The following is a 23218-nucleotide window of genomic DNA, read 5'->3' as shown; positions in this document are numbered from 1 at the left end:
GCACTGGGCCTCACCTACAGACTACGCTGGGCCTCGCCTACAGACCGCATTGGGCCTCTCCTACAGACCACACTGGGCCTCGCCCTACAGACTGCACTGGGCCTCGCCTACAGACTGCACTGGGCCTCACCTACAGACTACGCTGGGCCTCGCCTACAGACCGCACTGGGCCTCTCCTACAGACCACACTGGGCCTCGCCTACAGACTGCACTGGGCCTCGCCTACAGACTACGCTGGGCCTCGCCTACAGACTGCACTGGGCTTCACCTCCAGACCCCACCAGGCCTTGCCTCCAGACTGTGCCGGGCCTCACCTTAAGACTGCGCTGACTTGGTTTCCATGACCCATTGAGTCATCGCTGAGGGCTACCACAGACCTGCTCTAGGCACCAAGTTCTACCATCTGTCATATTGATAATATTGCTCTCCATCCATGTGCGCTGCTGTAATCCATGTCCATGCTTTCTCACCTCTGATTCAACTACTTGAATGTGCTCCTGCCTAACTACTCATCTTTCACTTTCAGTATATGTCAGACTTTCCAAATATCCACTGCATGAATCCTGGCTCACACCAAGTTCCTTTCTTTCAAATATTTATTCATGCAACATTGTCATCGTTGGCTAAGCCAACATTTATTAACCACCCTAACTGCAATTGAAAAGGCAGTAATGAGCTGCTATCATGAACTGCTGTGGTCTGTAGGATGTAGCTACTGTGCTGTTGCAGGATTTTGACTCATTGACCGTGAAGGTACAGTGATATATTTCCACATCAGGATGCTGGGTGGCTTGGATGGGAACTTCCCAGTGACATACCTACTGCCCTTTGTAGGTGTTAGAGATTGTGGGTATACAAGGTGCTGTTGAAGGAGTCTGGGTGAGTCTGGTGAGTTGCTGCAGTATAATTTGGAGATGCATCACACTACTGTATGTATAGCTTACAGAAAGTTCACCGTGTTATTTTTTTTTCTGTTTATTCATTAACAGGATGAGGGCACTGCTGGCTAGGCAGCATTTATGGCCCATCCTTAATCGCCCAGAGGGCAGTTCAGGGTCAATTACATTGCTGCAGGTCTGGAGTCACATGTAGGTCAGACCAGGTAAGGATGGCAGTTTCCTTCCTTAAAGGACATTAGTGAACCACTTGTGGCAGAGTCTGCCAATCACACATTGGAATTATCAACCATCTCAGAACCCACTGAACCAGAGTGGAAGCAACTCAATCTCAAGAGGTTGCCTAAGGATTGAAGATGTACATATTCAATGTTCATGTGTCAACCAACCCTTGTTTTTACCTATTCGTGTGTTGTGGGATTCACTGCCTGGGTCAGCATTTGTTGCCCATTCCTGGTTGCCCTTGAGAAAATGCTGGTAAGTTGCCTTCATGAACAGCTACAATCCATGTGTTGTAGTTAGATCCACAATGCCTTTAGGGAGGGAATTCCAGGATTTTGACTTAACAACAATGAAGGAATAGCAATATGTTTCCAGGTCAGGTTGGTCAGTGGCTTCGAAGGGAATGTGAGGGCGCTGTTATTCCCATGTATCTGCTGCCCTTGTCCTTCTGGATGCTAGTGTTTGTCAGTTTAGACGCTGCTATCTAAGGAGCCTAGATGAGCTTCTGCAGTGTACTTTGTAGATGGTACACACTGCTGCTACTATATATTTGTGGTGGAGGGGCTGAATGTTTGTGGATGTGGTGCCAGTCAAGTAGGTTGCTTTGTCTTGGATGGTGTCAAGCTTCCTGAGTGTTGTTGGAGCTGCACTCATTCAGGAAAGTGAGGAGTATTCCATCACAGTCCTGACTTGTGCCTTGTAGATGGTGGACAGACTTTGGGGTGTCAGGAGTTATTCACTGCAGGATTCCTAGCCTCTGATCTGTTATTGTATTTCTACAGCCAGTCCAGTTCAGTTTCTGATCAATGGTGACCCCCAAGATGTAGATAGTGAAGGATTCAGTGATGGTTATGCAATTGAATGACAAGGGGCAAAGTTTAGATTCTTTCTTGTAGGACAACACTGTATGTGCCCTCATGACCCTTTTGTCTTTTTAAATTGCTTTCAGAACACAATACAAACAACCTAGGCGAGAGGTAGAGGGAGAGAGAAAATTTCCATAATAAGATTACAAGCTCCGAGTAGTCCAATAAAATTTGGATGTCAGCCACTAACGAGAAAATGTAATAACTCTTAGAAAAAAATCAGTCATAAGCTCATTTGAATGCTGTCTAAAGTGTTTGGGAAAGGCTAGGCTAATGAAAGCTTCACAAAGCCAATGAGCTATCAATGATGTCAAATTTCAGCAGAATTAACATGTTTACTTATAGTCACAGCTGTAACTGATAACAGCCCCAACAGCCAAAGTTAATTCTATCGGGTGTCAGAAATCAGTCCCTAGTGACAGCTGACTGGGACAAGCCAAACAGAGACATGCCTGGGAATTCCTGGAGACCTGGCATTCCAAACGGAACTCCATCAACAAACGCATTGAACTGGATCCGATACACAAAGCACTGAAAAACAGAACCGGAAGTGATGCCAACCAACCCAGCAAACTGAGACATATAAATAACAAGCAGGATAGAACACAATCACTTCACCAGGGGCACACTGACGATGTTACCGAGCAGGGTGACAAAACGTGTGCAATCAAACACACTGGCTCGGTGAGCAAGTCTGCAACCATATTGTGTGTGTGGCAGGTAGTAAAATGTGTGTAAGCCTATGACTGACCTAGTAAAATTCAGTGACTTTTAATTATTGTAGACAATGTAAAAATAGGGTCTAAATGGAGAGAAGATATAGAAGACTGAGGAAAGAATTCACTGAATTTGAGAGAATTAGAGGATGTTTCAGGAGTTCAAACCACACAGTGCAAACATTTATTGCAGTGAATTTTATCCTTTTCAGAGCAAAGTAATAGAACTCTCAAAAACATGAGCTAAACTACAGCTTAGATAATGTATGTATCAAGTCTTAGAACTCTCAACAACATGAGCTAAACTACAGCTTAGATAAAGTATGCATCAAGTCTTACTTGTGCTATATACAATTAAATTGCTCCCAATAATGTAGTCTCACTGGGTATCAAGATTCATCAAAACCTGACACTGAGGTAATGCTGCATGGTCAGAATTGCTACTGCATCATCCCTGTCAGGTCTATATGAAATATCCTATCTCACCATTTGATGAAAAACTGCTGAGTTCTACCTTGGATCCAGGTTAATGCTTATCCCTCAACTATGTTGAAAAAATACAGATTAGTTGATCATTATCTCAATGCTGCATGTAAGACCTCTCAATGGCCTAATTGGTTGCTGCATGTCCTATATTAAAACAGTAACCATATTTCAGAAATATTTCATGAATTGTAGAATGCTTTCGGCCAAATTGATATTGTGATAGTTTCTCCTTTCACAAAGAGAAGGAATAATATAGTGAAGCACTATAGGGATTAGTAGTAAACCTAGAACTGACAGTGTCCTTTACTTGCTTATTTCTGGCATAGTTAACGGCCTCCCAAATAGCTTTTCACCAAATTTTGCACATGTGAAATACAAAACAAATTGCTGTGATCTACAGGTGTTTTGTGACGTGCAATTCTGATTTATTTTTACTGTGAATAAAATTGAATCACATTTTATCTTGAATGAAATGTTTTTTTTACTTTATAATGCTATGTGGGATTTTGTCGAATCTTATTCTGGATGGTTGCTCTGATAACTGCTATTAAAAGATGACCATTGAACTACTTCCTCAATCCCTGAAAATAATCTGAAAATTTCTGATTCCGATAATACTTGAAATTTTATACTTCCTTATCCTGAAGAAAGTGTGAGAAAAAGAAATTCAGAGAAAATCACCTCCTCCCATCCTTGTAATTCTTCTGAACTGTGGCTCAAAAACTTCTTTATAAAAATTCCTGCAACTCATCCTAATAACCTGGCTGGCAGGTTAGGACTGAGGGGCACGTCTAAAATATCCAGTGGCTCTACATTACAGATCCAATCAAGTGGGCCCTACACAGCACTGCTGGAACTGGGCCTGAGGCTGGTGCTATTCTGGTGTTTCAATACACCATGCAAGGGACAGCTGCTCACAATCCAAAAGTGGAAACTGATCGAGCACAGCAAAAATCACAGTGCAGCCCTCTGTAATTTATGGCACACTGATATTTCAGGCATTTACAGCCAGTCAAGAATTGTTTGCAGTTCACCAAACACAGGCAACATTTTCTGGATTGGGGAGCTGGGGAACCAGAAAGTGTATCTGGCACTGGGAATGTCCAAGTACCAAGAAATATTTTATACAATTTATTAGGTCTCCTGCTGCATGCGCCAAATATAAATTCTGCAGCTGGAGCACTGCTTTAGTATTACATATACACATTGAGGGCAATTCGCTAATTTGTTTTCTTCCTCAGGACCTTTGGGTGTCTGCAAAGGTTCCCAGTATCCTTCATGATAGAAAGTTACATTTTAACGCATAAGAAACATTGGTTCACAACATTTAGGATTCCTTGCCTATTACAGACAACAGACACAAAAGCCCAGCATCTCACTACTGTTTTCAAATGTGCAGAGGCTGTCTCAAATGAACCCAACACGCTCCTCTGTTTAAGAGCCAAAGGGTTTGGAGAAGCCATTACCTGACAGATATCCCTAACATACCATGTCTCAATTATTCTACATCTCTAATGGGGTTGGGATATTTGAAATGTCTACAGGACATCACAATTCATTTCATAAATAAAAACAGAAATTGCTGGAAAAGTTCAGCAGATCTGGCAGCATCTGTGGAGAGAAAGCAGAATTAACGTTTCAGGTTGAGTAACCCTTCCTCAGTGAATCTTATGGTTTTTCCAAATCATTTCACGTTGAACTACCAACCTCCATTGCCACCCCAGGATGTCTAACAAATGTCAGTAATGAGCAAAATAACTAAAATATCCTCAGGGTTCAACAATTAGTACAAAATTTGACTGTGGACGTATGTTAATATATTCATATGAAACTTTTCATAGAATCCCTACAGTGTGGAAACAGGCTCTTCGGCCCAACCAGTCCACACTGAACCTCAAAGCATCCCATCCAGACCCATCCTGCTATAACCCACCTAATCTACACATCCCTGAACACTACAGGAAATTTAGCGTGGCCAATCCACCTAGCATACACATCTTTAGACTGTGGGAGGAAACTGGAGCACCTGGAGGAAACCCACACAGACACAGACACAGGGAGAATGTGCAAAGTCCACACAGACAGTCACCTGAGAGTGGAATTGAACCTGAGTCCCTGGCACTGTGAGGCAGCAGTGCTAACCACTGAGCCACCGTGCCACCTACAACTGTATTCCAACCATATTCTCCCTACCTTGGAAAAAGATATGTCCAGTACTAAATGGAAGTTTTCAATGGTCACACAGGAAGATAAGGTTCGTGTCCATGCACATGATAAGTTCAGACTTTTTTGATTAATGTGTTATATTAACAAGGAAACAACAGTCATCCAACAGCCGTCAAGAATCCTCACCTGCCAGTACCATGTATCAGAAATCAGGGGCGCTTGAATTTCCAATATTCAGTATTATCAAACAAGGCTATCTAACAGCAGTGTGAAATGGGAAATGACTCCAAAACAGTGTAAACAGGATGGTGAATAAAGCACTGGGAGAGAAACAGTAGAAGATAGTCAAAGAGCTTCAAATACCACAGAGTTATGACATTGTTATAGTGCAAAGGAGCTATTCAGCCATTGTGTCTGCATTGCTCTTTAATGTGCATTATGACTTTGTAGTATTCTGCTGCCCTTTTTCCTGCAATCTTGCACATTATTTCTACTCAAATAATCAATGAAAGCTCACTTGAATGCTACAATTGAACCTACTTCCACCACACTTCCAGACAGTGTATTCCAAACCCAAACAACTAGCTGTGTGATAAAGATAATTTTCACATCACATTTCTTCTTTTGCAAAACACTTCAAACCTGTGCACTCAGAGGTAGTAACAACTGCAGATGCTGGAGTCAGAGATAACACAGTGCGGAGCTGGAGGAACACAGCAGGCCAGGCAGCATCAGAGGAGTACGAAAGTTGACGTTTTGGGTCGGGAAGTCAACTTTCCTGTGTTATCTCAAACCTGTGCACTCTCATTTTTGATCCTACTACGGGTGGGAACAGTTTCTCCCTTACTACATCATCTATACCCAACATGGCTTTGAAAACTTTGATTAGATCTTCTCTTAGCTTTCTCCTCTCCAGGGAAACCAGATCTAACTTCTCCAATCTAATTTCATAAATGAAGTTTCACATCTCTGGAATGATTCTTATAAACATTTTAGAGTCGTTGAGTCCTACAGCACGGAAACAGTTCTTCGGTCCAACCAGTCCATGCCGACTGTAATAACAGATTAAACTAATCCCACCTGCCTGAAATTGATCCATATCCCTCCAAACCTCTCTTATTCATGTAGTTATCAAATGACTTTAAAGCATTGTAACTGCACTCACATCCACCATTGCCTCTGGAAATTCATTCTACATACGAACACTCTATGTAAAAATGTTTCCCCTCATGTCGTTTTTAAATCTTTCTCCTCTCACCTAAAAGTATGTCCCTTAGTCTTGAAATCCCCCACAATTGGGAAAAGACACCTGCCATTCACCCTGTCTGTGCCCCTCATCATTTTAAAAACCTCCATAAGGTAACCCCTCAACCCTCTACGCTCCAGTGAAAAATGTTCCAGCCTATCTAGCCTCTCCCTGCAATTCAAACCTTACATTCCCAGCAATATCCTGGTGAATCTTTTCTGAAGCTTCTCCAGCTTGATAATATCCTTCCTATAACATGGCGACCAGAACTAGACACAATACTCCAGAAGAAGTCTCACCAAAGTCTTGTACGACCCCAATATGACTTCTCAACTCCTATACTCAAAGGTTTGAGCGATGTCTTCTGCACACTCTCCAATACATTCTCATTCTTCCTACGGCGTGCCTTCCAGAACTGTATACAATCCTCCAGTTGAGGTCTAACTAGTGTCTAATACAAGTGCATTATCACTTCCTTGCTCTTGCACTCTATGCCCCTCTTAATAAAGCCTCGGATATTGTTTGACATACTTTCCTCACTGCTTGCTGTATTGTGCATGCTATTTTTTTCAGTTATTAACTACACACTGATCTCTTTATACATCAACATTTCCCAACCTATCACCACTTACATAATACTCTGCAATTCTGTTTTTCCTACTGAAGTGTGCAACTCTACACTTATCCATGTTATACTCTATCTGCCATGCATTTATCCACTCATTCAGCTTTCTGAATAGCCTTGACGCCTTTTTACTTCATCTTCACAATTTCTCCTACTCTTGTGTAGTCATCAAACTTTGAAATATTGCATTTAATTCCCTCTTCCAAATCATTGATATATACAATGAAAAACTGGGCCAAGCACTATTCCCTGTGGTATCTCACTAGTTACCATCATCCACTCTGAAAAAGAAAACATTTATTCCTTCCTTCTGTTTCCAGCCTGCAGTCCTTGCCAATGTACTACCTCCAATCCCAAGCACTTTAATCTTGTACCCTAACTTCAAATGTGGGACATTATCAAAATCTTTCTAAAATGCTTTATTAACAACTCCCTCTACCTATCCTGTCACGTTTTATATAAAACCAGGTTTCACTACTTCTGCACATCATTTAGAGAGATAATCATCATTTTATCTTGTCTCTCCATGTTCTTCCTCCCAAAATGTAACAACTCACACTTATTTGCTTTGAACTTCATCCGTCGCCCATCTGCATGCTCCACCAACTCGCAAATGACCATTTGAAGTTAGGCATTGTCCTCCTCACAGTTAATAATGTTTCTAAGTTTTGCATCATTTGAGAATTTTGAAATCTTTCCCTGTACATCATATTTTAGATCAGTAACATATATCAGGAAAGGCAAAGCTCCTAATGCTTTATTGCATTCACTCCTGGGATCTAGACATTGCTGGCTGGGCCAATATTTATTGCCTATTCTTAGTTGCTGTTTAGAAGGTGGTAGTGAGCTGCCTCTTGAACTGCTGCAATCCATGTGCTACAGGTAGATCCACAATGCCCTTAGGGAGATAATTCCAGGATTTTGACCCTGTAATGGAAGGAACAGTGATATATTTCCAAGTCAGGATGGAAGGTCGCTTGGAGGAGAACTTGCAGGTGGTGATGTTCTAATGTAACGACTGTCTTTGTCCTTCCAGATGGAGTGGTCATGGGTTTGGAAGGTGCTGCCACTGCAAACCTTCCTTCAACTCGAAAAATATCAATGAATGATTACTCTCCATTTCCTTTCTCTCACTCAATTTTGTATCCATTTTTCTACTGTCTCTATTTTTTGCATATATTCTAATTTTCCTTACAAATCCGTTGTGTGCCAGTGTAACAAACACCTTTTGGAAGCTCATTTACACCACATCAACAGCATAATTCTCATTAACTGTTTCTGTTATTGCTTCAATGAACTCTAAGAAGTTAATTAGACACAATTTGTCCTTAACAAATCTACACTAACTCTTCTGAATCAACCCACATTTGTTCATGTGGCATTTTACTCTATCCCAAATTATTGTTTGTAGAAGCTTATCCACCACCAAAGTTAAACTGACTGATCTGTAAGTGCTGAGCCAACCTTACGTGGCAGACACATCTAAGACTGGAGGGCATAAGCTGAAATGGGAGAATCCTTTACAAAAAGAAGTACAGTGCTGGTCTGAGGCAGTGAAAGACCCTCAATGGGACAGCTTGGACTCGGTGGACTGAACTGTGTTCAAGTGTTCAGCAGAAAACCTAGATGAGTACACTACCATAGTCACGGACTTCATTAGCAAATGCATGGAGGACTGTGTACCAAAGATGTCCATCCGAGTGTTCCCCAACCATAAACTTTGGATAAACCAGGAAATCCACTCCCTACTGAAGACCAAACATGCAGCATTCAAATTTGGGTGACCCAGACCAAAATCCAGATATGACTGCCGCAAAGCCACCAGGGAGGCCCAGAGGCAGTACCAGTCCATGTTAGAGGACCAGACCTACCTCTATGGCAAGGCCTAAACAACATTACGGGATACAAAATGAAACAGTGTAAGATATCCGACAAAGACACATCCCTCTCTGATGCGCTCAATGCTTAATATGCTCGATTTGAGCAGAATGCCAGCGACGCAGTCATTCCTGCCCTGACAGCCCCAGGCACATCTGTTCCCTCTGTGACCACTTCAGAAGTCAGATCAGTCTTCCTGGGAGTCAACCCAAGGAAAGCAACGGGCCCGGACGGTGTCCCCGGTCGAGCATTCAGATCCTGTGTGGACCAACTGGTGGAGGTATTCACCGACATTTTCAACCTCTCCCTCCTACAAGCCAAAGTCCCCACCTGCTTCAAGAAGACCACCATCATCCGCGTACCAAAGAAAACACATGCAGTGCACCTTAATGACTACTGCCCAATAGCTCTGACTTCAATCATCATTAAGTGCTTCGAGAGGCTGGTCATGGCCCACATCAACTCCAGTCTCCCAACCTGCCTCGACTCCCTACAGTTTGCCTACCAACATAACAACGGCCTACAGAAGATGCCATATCCCTAGCCCTGCACTGATCCCTGGAACATCTGGACAACAAAGACACCAATGTCAGGCTCCTGCTCACTGACTACACCTTCACCTTCAAATATCCCTCCAGACTGGTCTCAAAACTGCGTGGCCTTGGTCTCAGCTCCACCCTCTGCAACTGGATCCTCATCATTCTGACCCACAGACCGCAATCAGTGAGGATAGGTAACTGCACCTCCTCCACAATAATACTCAACACTGGAGCCCCCCAAAGGATGCGACCTCAGCCTCCTACTGTACTCCCTGTAACCTACGACTGTGTTGCCAAATTCCAGACAAATACTACCTACAAGTTCGCTGAAGACACCACTAGTGGGACGGATATTTAACAACAACGAGTCAATATACAGAAGGGAGATAGTGGGCTTGGTGACATGGTGCAAGGAAAACAATCTGTCTCTCAACATCGGCAAAACTAAAGAAACTGATCATCAGCTTCAGAAAGAAAGGAGGAGAACGCCCCCCCATCTACATCAACGGAACTGAGGTTGAGAGAGTGAACAGCATCAAGTTCCTCGGAGTAACGATAACTGATGACCTGTCCTGGTCATCAGTCAAGAAGACACAACAACGTCTCTTCTTCCTCAGGCAGCTCAGGAAATTTGGCATGTCTGTAAGGTCCCTCACCAACTTTCACAGATGCACCATTGAGAGCATATTGTCTGGGTGCATAATGGTCTGTTATAGCAACTGCTCTGCCCAGGACTGTAAGAAACTACAGAAGGTGGTGTGCACAGCCCAGACCATCACAGAAGCCAACCTTCCATGGACTCTATTTACACGGCTCACTGCATGGAAAACCAGCCAACATCATCAAAGACCCATCGTGCGCTGATAATGATCTCCTTCAACCTCTTCCTTCAGGCAAAAGATACCGAAGCCTGAACACACACACAGGCAGGTTCAAGAACAGCTTCTTTCCAGCCATTATCAGACTGTTGAATGGACTGTAGCCTCAAATAATGTAACCTGCAATGTAACCTGTACGCCTCTAAGTCTTTTTGATATGTACGCCCTTTGCTTGCTGTGATCTGCCTATACCACTCGTAAACAAAGCTTTTCACTGCTTTTCAGTACACATGACAATAAATCAATCAATCAATCATAAGTTTAAGGTGAGGAGTAAGTGGTTTAGAGGAGATCTGAGAAAGAATGTTTTCTCCCAGATTCTGGTGGAAATATAGAAACTATTTCGAACAAAGGCATAACACATACAACTCTCCAGTCCCCTGGCACCACACCCCACGTCTAAGGAAGACTGAAAAATTATAGTCAGTGCCTCAACAATTTCTATGCCTATTTCCTTCAGTATCTTTGGAAGCATCTCATCTAGTCCTGATGCTTTATTAACTTTAAAAAGTAACAGACTACCCGATATCAACTCCTTATCAATTTGGAATCCTTCTGGTGAATTAATTTCCTCCTCTGTCACTATGGCTTGGAAGGAATTAGTTTCATTGGTAAAAACAGATACAAAATATTTATTTAACACCTTAGCATGCCTCCATGTATGATTTCTGTTTATGGTCCCTAATCAGCCCCAATCTATTTACCATATTTTTATTATTAATGTGTCAATAAAAGATTTTAGGATCCCTTTTAGATTAGTTGCCAGTTTCTCTTCGTTGTTATTTTCCATGTCATTCTATCCCATGAAATACAATGAACACAATCCCCAATATGTTCATTCATTGACCCTTGATCTACCTGCTCAACCTCATTTCCAAGAATCAGCTCTAGCAATGCCTCCTCTCTTATTGAACTGGTGCGTATTGCTGTAGGAGATTCTCCTGAACACACAATCTAGGAACGCTTGCCCCTCACTTCTGTTTACACTAACACTATCCCTGTCTACACTGAAGATAATTAAAGTGCCTATTTTATCTACCCTATAAGTATGTACTTCTCAGTAATTTCCTTGCAGATTCATTTCTCTGCATGTTTCCCACGAGTTGGTGACCTATAGGCTACACTGAGCCCGTAATTGCATATTTTCTGCTTCTCTTTCTCCAGCTTCACAATATCCTTCTTACAACCAATACTGACGCACTTCCTTCTTTTCTTACTTTCCTATCTTCCCTGAACACCTTAAATACAGGAATATTTCATGCTTAGTCCTGCTCTCCTTTGACTGAAAACAAAAAATGCTGGAAATCACAGCGGGTCAGGCAACATCCAAGGAGATGGAGCCAGCTAAAGTTTTGAGTCTAGACTTCTCTTCATTGGAGCCCTGATGAAGGGTCATCTAGACTCAAAATGTTAGCTTGCTCTCTCTCCATGGATGCTGCCTGACCCACTGTGATTTCCAGTATTTTTTGTTTGCAGTACAGATTCCAGCATCTGCAGTAAATTGTTCCTGCTCTTCCTTGAACCAGGTCTCTGCTACATCACAAACTAACATTTCCAAATAGCAATCTGCATCTTTAAGGCACCCAGTCATATTTACTACACTCTGTGCATCCACATACATGCACTGAAATCATGGTTTAGATTGTTTTAATTCCTGCCTTATTCTGACACCACTTTTTAACATATTCCCTATTCTATGAGTAATGTCTCTCCAAATAATTTGCGCACCTTGGTATTCCACTATGATATCCTCTCTTTGTCCCACATCCCTGCTGACCAACACAGATCTGATGACCCACCCATAAAAAACATCCAGCAGCCATTTGGTGACATCTTTGGTCTTCACACCAGGAAAGTGACATACCATCCTGAAGTCAACTACAGCTGCAGAAATACCGTTCCACTAACTAATGAAACCACTTTCGCTTCTGCACTTCCACTGTTTTCCCTTTTTCCCTACAGAGCCAGGCCATGCACAATGCCACAGGTTTACTTCTTGCTGCACTCTTCTGAGACATCATTGCTCTCACCAGTATCAAGAACAGAAAACTGTTTCCGCAGCTGGTGACACTTCCTGCACATTTGTTCATCTCAATGATGTGAAGTATCCACAACTTTCCACTTACCACAAGATGGGCATTCTATGTGGTCAAACTGTCTTGCCACACCTTAAGCTTACTTTCGTCCAATTTATTATAAACTGAAGATTTAAGGGTGGAATGAAGAATCATTCACCCTTACTTAGCAGTCAGTTCCTTCTTCTGTGCCATAAATTGGATACACAAGGATAAGAATAAGAATCAATTCCTAAAAGGTTAAAAAAAAGCACCACCTTCCCCATCTTCCTCAACTCATCAAACTCACTGCACTCCATTTCAGCCACACTTGGTGCTAAAGTGCTACATTTATATGCTTTGAAAGTTAGCTGTACACTGGTCACAGAGGGAAGAACAAAGACAGGCAAAGCTATCAACATAGAAGTCAAGTTGGATACCTGAGAAAACAGCCATGGAGAAGAATGGAACCAGTGGTTTGGATATGTTTGGTTAATACATATTAAACCATATATTTCCACTATTCAATCAAAATTTAAATTAATATTCAGTCTTCAACTCATATTTGTCTTTTACTAGGACTGTAAACATGAATGCCTTATCTTTCTGTCTTGCCAGCCGAGCGTTTTAAAAAAACAAAATACTACAAATGCTGCAAATCTGATTAAAAAAAAGCACATTGGAGAAACTCAGCAGGTCTGACAGCATCTATGGAGAGAGATTCTGCCACACCTGCTGAGTTCATCCAGCACTCTTTGTTTTTATTCCAGGGTTTAAAAATCTAGACACCTATTCCCTGAACCATCTAATCATCTGTTTCACCTTTCCCAACTTTAGAGTATCACACATTACAGATCTTGGCCCTTTTCTTGAATTCTCAATGAAAAGATCAATGATGAGGGGAGGAAATCTCTTATTATCAGTTTCTATGAGGCTGCTGCAAAGTTATACATCTGTTGCCTTTTTTATAAGCAATGAATTTTGATCAATATTGAATAGAACTCTGCATCCACTCAGCAATAAATGTGCAGAGATATGTCTTGGCACGCAGCTCTTAAAAAAGGATCCTACATCATGCAAAGTAACTGAGGCATGAGCCATGAATCATAAAATATGTTGTACACAGTTATTAGCTAGTGTCCATTACTTATTTGGTATTATGAACATCTATTTATACATTCAAACTAATTTGGCTATAAGCTTCTTCTTTAAATTAAAATGTAATGCAGAATAAATTCAATTACAAAATTAAGACTTTTATTTAAATATACAAGAATACATGGCTTTTCTTTAAATAATTTTTCTTGAATATTTCTCACCTCTACTACTACTTTGTATGGCCAAACGTTTTGCTAATGTAAGAGCTGTAGATGTTGCTACCAACAAAAGGTTATAATGCTTGAATGTAGGAAACAGAAATGGCTCAGGAAATTTATGTTCAAGGGTAATAATGTTGGAATACTGAAACTGTCAACTCAATCAGGCCTTTTCCATCCAATATATTAAGGTGGTCTTGGAGGCTAACAAGAAGAAGATCAACCACTAAAATGTACCATGAAATATGGCAATTTTAAAAAGCTCAGCCACAAGCAACATTGCATGCATTTTGACCAGTAATCATACAATTAACTGAAATTTTAGCAACCTGGTATGGCAAGTCTGCCATTCGAAGATACGTTTCCATCTTCAAGCAAAAAGGAGACAGACTAGGTACCTCACACTCAGGTCGTGAAAACTGATGCAGAATAATTGCATCTTTTGAATCAAGTTTTTGTTCCTTTCTGAAAGAAAAACACAAGTTACTTGCTGAAAGAACACTACCATTAACATTTTTAATACATCTGAAGGTAAATTATTAATTGTTAATGGATATGATAAAACCTGAACTCTGTTGAAGACAGAGCTATGATCAGAAGAGCTTCAGTCTTAGAAATCAGTCTGGTTATTGGGAGCACTGGTGGCTAGCAGCAATATTTGCAGCACAGTGAGAGAAGAACCTAGATTAATCTAAAACATTATGAGTTGTTCAGCTATAAACATAAACATGTTTGAGTTCTATATTTTTCGAGATGTTAGATGTTGAGGAACAACCTCCTTGGTAATGACACAAAATGTGGAAAAAGAGGTTTGTAATTTTTGAATTTCTTAGTAATGCAGCCAATAATCAGTTTATCTCATGTGAGTTTTGTAGAAAGATAAACTCTGTGCTTATGTTTATCCACTCCATTCACTTAAGCATGATTGCTTCGAGAAATTTGTTACTGTTTTCCATTTTTGTAATTCTTTACATTTTCGGAATGTGTGCACTTCAAATATACTTTATTTGCTGGGAAGTATTTTTGATTCCCTGAGCTTGTGAACAATGCTATATAAGTGCACGTTCTTTCTCTGGCAATGCTAATTATAAAGCTATTAATAATTATCCATGCAACAAACATTGAAAATAATGCAGAGCTGTGCAAAATGCATTTGTTTAAAATTTTTAATTTTAATAGATTTTGCATTATTTTCATCTACTGATCCAACAGCCAATCTTTAGTTACCAATTCCACCTCTCTCCCTGGCAGCAGTCTGAGATTAAGCCAAGACAACAACGTGCAGAGCTGGATGAACACAGCAGGCCAAGCAGCATCATAGGAGCAGGAAGGCTGATGTTTCGGGCCTAGACCCTTCATCAGAAAAGCCAGTCAGTTTAAATGATTGGTGTCATACCTAGCCCAGAATGAGCTTCGGACCTCATATTAACTTTTTCATGAAAAGTGGCTATTTCCACTTCTGTTACATCATCTCAGTACTCCACCTCTCCAACTCCTTTATTCATTGAAACACTCCTTAAACCTAACACATTGACAAAATCTTTGGCCATCTGATCTAATGTCTCCTTATGTCAGTTGGTGTCGTACTTTTTTTTATAATGCTCTGGTGAAGAGACTTGGATCTTCAGGGCAGCACGGTAGTTTAGTGGATAGCACTGCTGTTTCATGGCACCAGCGATCCAGGTATGATTCCGACCTAGGATGAATGTCTGTGTGGACTTTGCACATTCTCCCCGTGTCTGTGTGGGTTTCCGCCAGATGCTCTAGTTTCCACCCACAGTCCAAAGATGTGCAGGTTAGGTGGACTGGCCATGCTAAATTGTCCAAAGTGTCCCAGATGTGCAGTTTAGGTGGATTAGCCATGAGAAATGCAGGGTTACAGGAATGGGGTGGGTCTGGGAGGGACGCTCTTTGAGAGGTCAGTGTGGGCTTGATGGGCTGAATGGCCTGCTTCCACACAATAGGGAGTCATTCTAAGGGTCACTTCGTCAAGTTAAAACATGAGAACTAGGAGCAGGAGTAGAGAGTCCAGCCCCTCAAGCCTGCTCCAACATTTGATATGATGGTAGTTGAGCTCGTCCTGGCATTAGCCCGCTCTGCATAACCCTTCGACCAATTACTAATTAAAAATCTATCTATCTCCTTCTTAAAGTTATTCAGTGTCCTATTATCACCACACTCTGGGATTGTGAGTTCCACAGATTCATGAGCCTTTGAGAGATGTAATTTCTCCTCATCTCTGTTTTAACTCAGCTACCCCTTATCCTAAAATTAAAACCTCTCAATCTAGACTGCCCCACATGAGGAAACATCTGCTCTACGTCTACATTGTCAATCCCCTTTAGCATCTTATACACCTCAATTAGATATCCTCCCATTCTTCTAAATGCCAGATAGTGTAGGCCTGAACTGCTCAATTTCTCTTGAGAAGACAAAACCGTCATCTCTGGAATCAATCTAGTGAACCGCTGTTGAAATGCCTCCAGTGCAATTACATTCCTCCTCAAGTAATTTGACCAAAACCGTACACACTATTTCAGATGTGGCCTCACTGAGGCCTTGTACAGTTGCAGCTACACCTCCCTACTTTTATATTGTCTTCCTTTAGCAATAAATGCCAAAATTCCATTTACCTTCTTTATTATGTCTGCATACCTGCTGTCCCTGCATTCTTGTTTTCTGCGAATCAAGTACAAGGACACACAGATTCTTCTGCACCAAAGCACTCTGAAGTTTCTCCCAATTTAGATAATAAGTTGCCTTTCTATTCCTCCAACCAAAATGGATAACTGACCCATGTTAACTTCATCTGCCAAATTTTGGCTCATTCACATAAGCTATCCATATCCACTTGTAAATTTCTTATTTTTTCATTACAACTTACTTTTCCACCTATTTTAGTATCTTCTGCAAATTTGACTAAAGTACTTTCTATCCCTCCATTCAAGTAATTAATATAGATTGTAAAAAAGTTGGGCCAAGGACCGAAACCCGTGGCACCGAACTAGTTACATCTTGACCATCAGTGGAAGACCCATTTATGCCGAGTCTCTGCTTTCTGTTGGTTAGCCAATCCTGTGGTGAACTTGAAAGGGTTCAGAAAAGACTTATAAGGATGTTGTCAGGGTTGGAAGGTTTCAGCTATTGGAAGAGGTTTAATAGACTGGGGCTATTTTCCCTGGAATGTCAGAGCTGAGGGGTGACCTTAAAGAAGCTTATAAAATCATGAGGTGCATAGATAGGGTGAGTAGCCAAGGTCTTTTTCCCAGGGTAGCGGAGTCCAAAACTAGAGGGCATAGGTTAAGTGTGAGAGGGGAAAAATTTAAAAGGGATCTAAGGGGCCACTTTTTCAAGCAGAGGGTGGTGTGTGAATGGAATGGGCTGCCAGAGGAAGTGACGGAGACTGATACAATTACAACATTTAAAAGGCATCCGGATGGGTACATGAATAGGAAGGGCTTAGAGGGATATAGGCCAAATGCTGGCAAATGGGACTAGATTAATATAGGATATCTGGTTGGCATGAACGAGTTAGACCGAAGGACCTGTTTCCATGCTGTATAGCACTATGATTCTATGACTTTATCCACGCTAATAAATTTCCCTTTATCCTATGCAATCTTACCTTGTGTATTAATCTTTTGTACAGCATCTATCAAATGCCTTCTAGAAGTCCAGATATACTACATCCAAAGAATTCCCATTATCCACATCTGATAATATCCTGCATCTAGGGAATCTTGGAACATCATAACTAATGGATCCACTATTTCTGCTGCCACCCTAGGATGTAAGCCATCAGGCCCTTGTGTACCTTCAATCCCATCAGTTTGCTCAGTACATTTTCCTTTGTGATTATTATTGTTATAAGTTCTTCTCTTTCCATAACCTCTGCATTACCTGTAATTATTGAGATGGTACTATGGTCCTCCATCATGAAAACTGAAGCAAAATATTGATTTAGTGACTCCACCCTTTCTGTGTTCCACGCTATTAACTCCCAAGCTTCATCCAAGGGACCAATATTCACTAGAGCTATTCTCTTCCCTTTCATATACTTATAGAAGCTAGGTAAATCTAAGTTATTATTGTTTTTATGGCAATATTAATATTAAAAACATGATTATTATAATTTATCATAATGAAATATTGTTGATTTTATTCACCAAATTTGAAACACATATAATGTGAGTAATTGATATATGCTTCTTAACAGAAGTTACAAAATTGAAAAGAGGATAATTTTGTCAAAATACCTGTCTTCTAGAGCTCGACAATGATTTCCAAAATTTGAATCAAATGTCACTAATGATTGTCTTTCATTGCTCAGTTTGCTTCCGAAAAAGCACTTTTTTGCTTATAAATTATTATTCCATCGATTTTAATCAAAGTTTTTAACTTTTAGAAATAGATTTATTTTCAACTGAATTTGGTACACCTAAAACGTACAGTATTTTGTCACTGTTTATAACTGTATTTTCCTACTTCCAGGCACCTACTAGAACAACCTTCAGCATCAGGGAAGTAAAACGGGATTTCTTTTAATGCATGAGTCCTTCAAAAATGGTACATTTGTTTAATAATTCTGTCACTTTGTCTAACCTGTGTAAGTGGTAGAAACCTCGTCCGATTCTCCTTGGTGCTAACAGTACTAATGACCTACATTGTCTTCTTTATGGTCTTGTAGTGTACAGCCTATAGAGTAAACAGTTCATTATTTGATTTCTGGTGGTTGTTGAAATAACCAAGTTATGGTAGATTAAATAAGTGATAGAAGCTGTCGGCAAAATTTCCCTTTCTAATAACTTCCTAATAACTTGCTTATTAAAGGTATTAATCAACCGGATCAGGTTTGAACAGACAATCCTGAATATCTCATATGTTATGTAAACTATGTTAAGGAGTGTGTTTGTGAGAAATGCATTTGTTGTTTAATTTGTGACCCATAAGGAAACTAGGTCGAAGAATAAATAACACAATCTGCGTGTCTTATAAATGAATATATACGTTATTTGTACACACAGCACAGGTACGCACAACAACGGACACATACACGCATAGACACGCGCATGTTAGGCTACTTAGTTAAATGTTATGGGGGTTATGAAATCTTGAAGGGATTGCATATAATAGTGAAATAAATCGATTTTGGAGACTTAAAGTTGGATCAATAGAGGCCGTTATGCATTGTAAAATATATCAGGAAATGTCCAATTTACACGAATTTTTTTTTTTAAATTCTGTATTGGTTATTCAAGAACAAGACTACATCGTACAAATACATTCAACTTTGCATTTAAGGAATGCCTACATTAAGAAAACTAGGCGTCCGTACCTGACCTGATTTATGTCAACCGATGGGAAGGAGACAGTATGTGGCCTACTTACAATTTGAAACCATTCTTAATGAAAAATCAAAACGTTTCCGATTGATTATGTTTCATCTCTTTCATGTCAATGTATTTTCATTTTAAATAGGTTTTGCAATTCGTTCTGCTCAATCGCCATTCTCCTAATTCATGGACAACATCACTTGTCAATTACGGTTAGCTGCCCTTGTGCCCAACCGGGCTGTAACCATCAAAGAATGGACGGTGAGCTATTACCTGATTGCTAGCAATTCATGTAAGAGGTATGCAGCGGCTGCCAGCAGGGCTCCCCCGGTTAGACATAGCGTTTTCTTCCACCATGATTCCGCTCCCAGCCCTGACATGATGCTACAGTAATCCTGTAAAGGAAAAGTGATTATGTATCCATAAAAGGAATAGTGATCGTCAGAACCGCACAGTCCCAGGGAAAAGCTCTGATTCCTGCTCAGATCAACCACGCATGATCTGGACGATGCAAAACCAACACCCCAGTACATTCTTCGGTGTTCAGCTGAATCGTCCCCGAATGACTGCTCTTTCTGCTTAAAGATGGAACTATTGCAGATGATCGGGGAACTGTAATGATGTTATGCCGATGTATGTTACAGAAGAAGCAAACATGCGAACGCCGTTTATGTATCTGTGTAAAACACGCAACATTTTGCTACCGCTTCTGCCGCCTGCCTTTGTCTTCCTGTTCCCCCCCCCCCAGCTACTCAGTGATGTCATTGCATGTCAAATTAATTCCCTGAAGAGACGTAAATTGTGTTCACACCTCAACCATATACTCATATTAACCAGAACATTCCAATCCTCACAACAGTCAAGCCTTACATCTATGTTTCAATAGCTTCAAAATGTGATATTCAGCTGATGTTAAGTAGATGAGAGTTTAGTTCATTCTTACACGGAATCCCCTATCGCTAACTAATGCTAGCATTTATTGTCCATCTGTTCAGAAGCTGGCAGTGAGCGGCCTTCTTGATCGACTGCACTCCATATAGTCTCTATTGCTGTAAGGGAGCGAGTTCCAGGATTTTGGCCAGCAATAGTGAAGGAATGGTGATATCATTCCAGCAAGGAAGGGTGTAAATTGGAAGGGAAGTTACAGGTGGCGATGACCTCATGCATCTGCTGCCCCTATCCTCTAGGCAATAGAGACTACAGGTTGAAAGATACTGTCAAAGTAGCCCTGGTGAGTTACAATGGTGCATCATGGAGATTGCCCACACATGCTGTGGTTGGAGGAGTGACTGTTCAAGGTGTATACAAGGTTCTGATTAAGTGGACTGTCTTAACTTGAATGTTATTATTGTATGCTGTTGGAGCTGAGCTTAACCAAGCAAATGGAGAATAGCCCAATAGTCCTAATGTGGGCCTTGTAGATGGTGAAAAGGTTTTGGGGAAGTCAGGAACTCGCTGAAAAATATCCAGCCTTTGACCTGCTGTCAAAACTCAGGATGTTGATGGTGGAGACTTCAATGATGGAAATGGCATTTATTTTTATATGTATATATTTGTCCGTGTGTTGAGGGCATCGCTGGCTAAGCTAAATTTCCCAGAGGGCAGTTAAGAGTCACTCTCATTGCAGTGAGTCTGGAATCAAATGTAGCCGAGACAAGGTAAGGAATGCAGCTTTCTTTCCTGAAAGAACATTGATGATCTAAATGGTATTTTTATGACAATCAGTAGTAGTTACATAGTCACATTAAGCTAGCATTTTATTCCAGATTTTTATTTAATTTAAATGACATGAGCAGCCATCCTGGGGTTCAAATCCATGTCCATAAGAACTTAAGATATAAGAGCAGATTAAGGCCATTTGGCCCATCAAGTCTGCTCTGCTATTCATCACATTTAATATGTTTCTTAACCTTATTCTCCTGCCTTCTCTTCATAACCTTTCATCCCCTTATTAATCAAGAACCTATCGATTGTGGTCTTAAACACATTCAATGACTTGGCCTCCATTGCCTTCTGCTGCAGTGAGTCCCACATATTCACCACCCTCTGACTGAAGAAATTCCTGCTCATCTCCAGATTTAAAGGGTCATCTCTCACTCTGAGACTATGCCTTCAGGTCCCAGTCTCTCCTACTAGTGGAAACATCTTCTCTACCTCCACTTTATCAAGGACTCTCAGTATTCTGTAAATTTCAGTCAGATCCCCCTCTCCACCCCTGCTCACCTTCTCAACTCACCATTCAGTACAGACCCAGAGTCCTCAACTGCTCCTCATACAACAAGCCCTTCATCCCCAGGATCATTCTTGTAATCCTCCTCTGAACTCACACCAACGCCAGCACATCCTTCCTTAAATATGGGCCCAAAATAGGTCACAAAATTCCAAATGCAGTCTGACTAGAACCTTTATACAGCCTCAGCAGTACATCTCTGCTCTTGTAGCTCCCTTGAAATGAATGCTAACCTTGCATTTGCCTTCCTAACTGCCAATTGAACCTGCATATTAACCTTGACAGAATCCTGAATTAGGACTCCTAGGTCCCTTTGTGCTTCAGACTCCCGAAGCCTTTCCCCATTTAGAAAAAAGCCATTGCCTCTTCTTCCTACCAAAGTGCATAACCACACACTTTCCCACATTGTATCCTACCTGCCACTTCTATGCCCATTCTTCTACCTTGCCCAAGTTCTTCTGCAGCTTCCCTGCTGCCTCAACACTACTATCTTTGTATGGTCTGAAAACCTAGCAACAATTCCCTCAGTTCCTTTATCCAGATCACTAAGATATAACATGAATAGTTGTGGTCCCAACTTGGATCCCTATGGAATTCCACGAGTCGCCAGCTGCCATCCAGAAATAGACCCCTTCATCCCCACTCTCTGTCTTCTACCAGTCAACTAATCTTTTATCCATGCTGGTACCTTGCACCTAACACCATGGGCTCACCTTATTTAGAAGTCTACTATACAACACCTTGCCAAAGTCTGGAAATCCAAAAAGATTATAACCACTGGTTCTCCTTTGTCTAACTTGCACTTTACCTCCTCAAAGAATTCTAACAGATTTGCCAGGCATGACCTTCCCTTGACAAAGCCAAGGTGACTCAGCCCTATTTTACCATGCACTTCCAAGCACCCTATAATCTCACCCTTAATAATGAATGCTAAAATTGTATCAACAACTGAGGTTAGGCTAACTGGCCTATAAATCCCAGTCTTCTGCCTCCCTCCCTTTAAACAGCATGTCCCATTAGACATTTTCCAGTCCTCTTCAACTTTCTCTGACTCCAATGGTTCCTAAAATATCACCACAAATGCCTCCACAATCTCCTCAGGTATCTCCTTCAAAACTCTGGAATGTAGTCCATCTAGTCTGTGTGATTTATCCACCTTCAGATCTTTCAGCTTCCCCAGCACCTTCTCCTTAGTGATGACCACTACAGTCACTGCTGCTCCCTGACTCTCTTGAAGTTCTGGTATGCTACTGGTGTCTTCTACCATGAGTGTCCTACAGAAAATTAACAGAAATTGTTGGAGAACCACAGCAGGTCTGGCAGCATCTGTGGAGAGAAAACATCCTATGTTTCTGATCCAGTGACCTTTCTTCAGAACTGATTGTAGCTAGGAAAAGATGTTATTTACGCTGAAGACTGGGGGTAGGGAGGAAGGGAGGGGAGAAGGTAGTGAACAATAGGTGGAGATTGAGCCAGAGAGAGAGAACAATAGTTGGTCTGACAAAAGAATGGATAATGGTGAGCCAGGGAGAAAGAAAAGTTGCTAATGGGGACCTCAGAGGATGAAAAGTGTGTTGATTGTGATGATAGCAGCCCATGTGATGGTAAAGCATGGAGTGTGTGGTGTCATTCCACTGGAAGTGGTGGAAATGGTGCTATTGAGCCTTGAATGTGGATGTTGCTGGGTGGAAAGTGAGGACTTCTGAAGGGACCATTCTCTCTGGGACACCTTGGTCACACCCTTCCCCATCCCAGTTTTCAGCATAA

The 23218-nt window shown here is 41.2% G+C and overlaps 1 protein-coding gene across 1 annotated transcript in view; it reads right to left on the bottom strand.

The window, feature by feature from the left end:
- The window catches only part of faxcb (failed axon connections homolog, metaxin like GST domain containing b), a 61166-nt gene extending 41218 nt beyond the window's left edge, over positions 1–19948 (bottom strand). Inside the window, exons 1-2 of the mRNA XM_020527851.2 lie at positions 19495–19948; positions 14218–14353 (exon numbers count right to left, since the gene is read on the bottom strand). Coding sequence (XP_020383440.2) covers positions 14218–14353; positions 19495–19754 — 396 coding nt within the window. The 5' untranslated portion in view covers positions 19755–19948. The remainder of the gene's footprint in view (positions 1–14217; positions 14354–19494) is intronic.
- Between the last annotated feature and the right edge of the window lie 3270 nt (positions 19949–23218).

The sequence above is a fragment of the Rhincodon typus genome, chromosome 5, assembly GCF_021869965.1.
Source record: "Rhincodon typus isolate 14 chromosome 5, sRhiTyp1.1, whole genome shotgun sequence".
Classification (NCBI taxonomy): domain Eukaryota; kingdom Metazoa; phylum Chordata; class Chondrichthyes; order Orectolobiformes; family Rhincodontidae; genus Rhincodon; species Rhincodon typus.
The sequence above is the reverse complement of the archived record's forward strand: the minus strand, read 5'-3'. Positions and strand labels throughout refer to the sequence as shown.